The 3585-nt window shown below is 41.0% G+C and overlaps 1 protein-coding gene across 1 annotated transcript; it reads left to right on the forward strand.

Annotated features, from left to right (window-relative positions):
• Positions 1-237: 237 nt before the first annotated feature.
• LOC109166495 (major centromere autoantigen B-like) lies at positions 238-816 on the forward strand. The gene is made up of 2 exons (XM_019315445.1): positions 238-387; positions 472-816. The coding sequence occupies exons 1-2, from the start codon at positions 238-240 to the stop codon at positions 814-816; spliced, it is 495 nt and encodes a 164-aa protein (XP_019170990.1).
• The last annotated feature ends 2769 nt before the right edge of the window (positions 817-3585 follow it).

Genomic DNA, 3585 nt, shown 5'->3' on the forward strand with positions numbered 1-3585 from the left:
TCTTTATCGGCCTGCATGCCATGACGATGTATTGACATTTTTTGAGGATATTTAGATAGTATAGCCTGTGCATCTGAGTTCTCCAGCTCAGATGTGGCATAGCACCCCAAACACGTAGTTATGATTAGTTATGCTCTGTTTCGAGGTTTAGTGATAGTATTGCCTTTATTTCATAAGCATTTAATGTTTTAAATTTTAGGGTTGTTACATCATAACCGAAAGAGTTTGCCTTATGGCATGGTTATAAGTTGGTTCTTTGTTAAGAAAGGGGTGAGTGTTGAAGGCTATCTGCCCAAGCCGGTGGGCAAGATGGTTCTAGATGCCACAAATCTTCGCAGTTGCAATCTGTTTCAGTTGGATGATGGTGACTACATCACTCTTGAAGAGGTCGCAAGGAAAGCCCCTGCCGAGAGGAGTTCGTTGGTTGAAGAGCTTGAGATTTCGGTTGGAAAGTTGAACCTAGCGGTGTAGAGCTTGGGTGGAGATGTTGAGAACGAAGGCGAACAAGAGAGAGAAGAGGAAGAAGAAGGAGGAGAAGCAGAGGAGATCGAGGAGAGTGACTCTGAAATCGAAGAGAACATAAGGAGGAAGGAAGTGAGAACCAAGAAAGACCATGATGCAATGACAAACGAGGAACGTGTGGTGACCCTCCTCCGACAGCAGAATAAGATGATCGAGGAAGGCTTCTATTTCATGAAGGCTCAGTTTGTTACCATCAATCAGAGGTTAGATAGGTTGGAGGTCGGTTCTAGCCGTGGTCGAGTTGAGCAAGATTCGGACGAGGATGTCGAGGATTCAGAGGATGATTCCTCTTAGGCCGGAGTTTGGCGTAAGCTCGTTCTTCTCTCGTTTGTTTGTTTGCCGTTTGGTAGTTGTTGTTTGTTGGCTATGTTTAGTTGTTCTCTTGTTTGCCTTAGGTGTTAGCTTGTTGTTTGGGTAGTTGGTTTAGTTGCTTTCTTTGTTAGAACCTAGTTGTTTTGAGTTTAGGTTTGGTGTAGTAGGTTGCTAGCTGTCCTTAAGGTGGTGTTAGTGTTTGTGTTGCTTGAGAAACACCTTGTCAAATCTTGCAATTTCTTGATTCTTGAAAATCTTACACCTTTGGATCCTTGAAGTTTTGTTTAATGGTATTCTTGCTTCCTTTTGTCACATTTTAATTCGTTGCTACCTGTTTGATTGAACTCGTCGTGCCCAAGCTTTGGGGATGAAGCTTCTTGTTAGGGGGAGAGGATGTGACACCCCGTAAATCCAAACACTAATCAAGGATTAATTGAAGAATTAATCCAAGTCTCCTTGCTAATCTATTTCTAAAAATCCTGAAATTTAATAGTCGAAGGACTAGATTTTGGCTAGTCACTTAAGTCAAAGGGTTGTACCTTGTGCTTCTTGAATTGTGAGCTTGTTCACTTGTCTTTCCAACATTAGTAAGGGTAGGAATGTCTTTCTACCTAAGGATTGTGATTCAAGCTAACCTAGCAAGACCCTTTCATTTTATTCACACTTCAACCTAAAGACACAAAAGCTCTAGCCTCTCTCTAAAATGGTTTAACTTCTTCTCCAAGCTAGAATTTGAGCATCCAAGCCTTGCAAGTTTTTCTCCCAAGATTCCTACTTTCTTCATCTTGAGCATAGGGATGGGTAAGATCCTTAGCTTTTTGGTGTTTTTAACCTCCTTTTAGGTGTCTTTTTCTAAAGTTACGATCTTTGTTGTGTTCTGTTGTGACACCCCCAAATCCAAATTCAATTAAGGGATTCATTAAATAATTAATCATATTTCAATTGGTAATTTAATTCCTTAATTCCTGAAAATTCAATAGTCGGGGACTAGTAATTGACTAGTCAACCCCAAAGTCAAGGTTGTACCTTAAGCTTTGTAAGGAGTTCCCTTGTTCCCATACACCTCTTCATGTTAGTAAGGGTATTCTTGACTTTTCACCCTGTGTTAGTATTGTAAGCTAACCTAGTAGAACACCCTCATTTCTCTCCTTACACTTTCCAAATTCTAGCTCCACCTACTCTCTAAAAAGGTACATAGCTTTTCTTCCAAACCAAGTTGAAGCTTTGTCAAATCTTCAAGAGTTGTCTCCAAGATTCTACCTTTCATACATTTGGGCATCTAGGAGGGTAAGATCTGTGTTCATCTTGTGCTTTTAGTGTTTTCTAAGGTGTCTTTTCTTAAAGATAAAATCTTTATGATCTTTTGGTGTGTTCTTAAAGTGGGTTTGGAAGGTGAGCTTTGTTAGGAGCTTGGTGAGTTGTTAAGAGAAGGTTTTTGTCTTCATGAGGTAACCCATGCTGTACAAAATCTATTTTGCTTACCCATATAATGATTTCTTGGATTCTACATGTGATTTTGCTACGAAATGTGAGTGTTTATGCATTGTCTTGTGAAAATACATATATAGAGCTTGTGTTTAGGGTTAATTTACGCCATTGCTTGGCCATTCTTTTGATTCAAGTCATTTTGTTGTATTTGGTGAGATTTGGCATGTTTTGGACTTGAATTTGAGCTAGGAGTTGAAAATCCCCGAAGGGATTATTTGGTACAGGGTTACGTACCCGCGGGCGGAACGGCGGGTAGGCTTCCACCCGTCGCCCACCCGCGGGGTAGAAGAGCCTCGTGGGTAATGTACCGCGGGCGGAACCGCGGGTAGGAGCTTACCCGTGGGTCCACCCGCGGGGTACAATGTATGGTTGTGTGGGGATTTGTTCCCCGTGATTCTTTTGACCCGGTATTTGGTCTTTTGACTTCCCGATGTTCTTTTGTGGAACTATTTGAGTGTCTTCTTGATGTTTGGTATGTCTAGGGATCCTTGTAGGTTTTGGTGTCGTGAATCGTGCTAAGTGTTCGACACTGTGTTTCGTTGAACCATGATGAGTCTTGTGTGTTCTTCGGCACTACGTTTGGTTTACCCGTTTGATAAGCATGCTAGTTCGGTGTTTAAATGCTAGCGTGTGTGTTGTTTGTAACTTCCTATTGGTTGATGATAACTTGTGATATTCATCGTTGTTGTTGTTGGACTGTGATCCATTCCTTAATTGAGTATGGTTCCATATCTTCGTTGTGATCCGTTGATTGATTCCTATTGAGGTGTGGTGTGTGTGGCTTTTCCTGGATTGCACGATTAGTGGTAGGGACACTAGTCACCAAGGTATTGCAGTGGTCCTCGTAGTGGCCTTGACGTGATTATGGTGTTGTGACTTGTGTGTCAGGTTCACGTATTTCTTCTCCAAGCTAGAATTTGAGCATCCAAGCCTTGCAAGTTTTTCTCCCAAGATTCCTACTTTCTTCATCTTGAGCATAGGGATGGGTAAGATCCTTAGCTTTTTGGTGTTTTTAACCTCCTTTTAGGTGTCTTTTTCTAAAGTTACGATCTTTGTTGTGTTCTGTTGTGACACCCCCAAATCCAAATTCAATTAAGGGATTCATTAAATAATTAATCATATTTCAATTGGTAATTTAATTCCTTAATTCCTGAAAATTCAATAGTCGGGGACTAGTAATTGACTAGTCAACCCCAAAGTCAAGGTTGTACCTTAAGCTTTGTAAGGAGTTCCCTTGTTCCCATACACCTCTTCATGTTAGTA

The sequence above is a fragment of the Ipomoea nil genome, unplaced genomic scaffold, assembly GCF_001879475.1.
Source record: "Ipomoea nil cultivar Tokyo-kokei standard unplaced genomic scaffold, Asagao_1.1 scaffold3100, whole genome shotgun sequence".
NCBI classification, from domain to species: Eukaryota; Viridiplantae; Streptophyta; class Magnoliopsida; order Solanales; family Convolvulaceae; genus Ipomoea; species Ipomoea nil.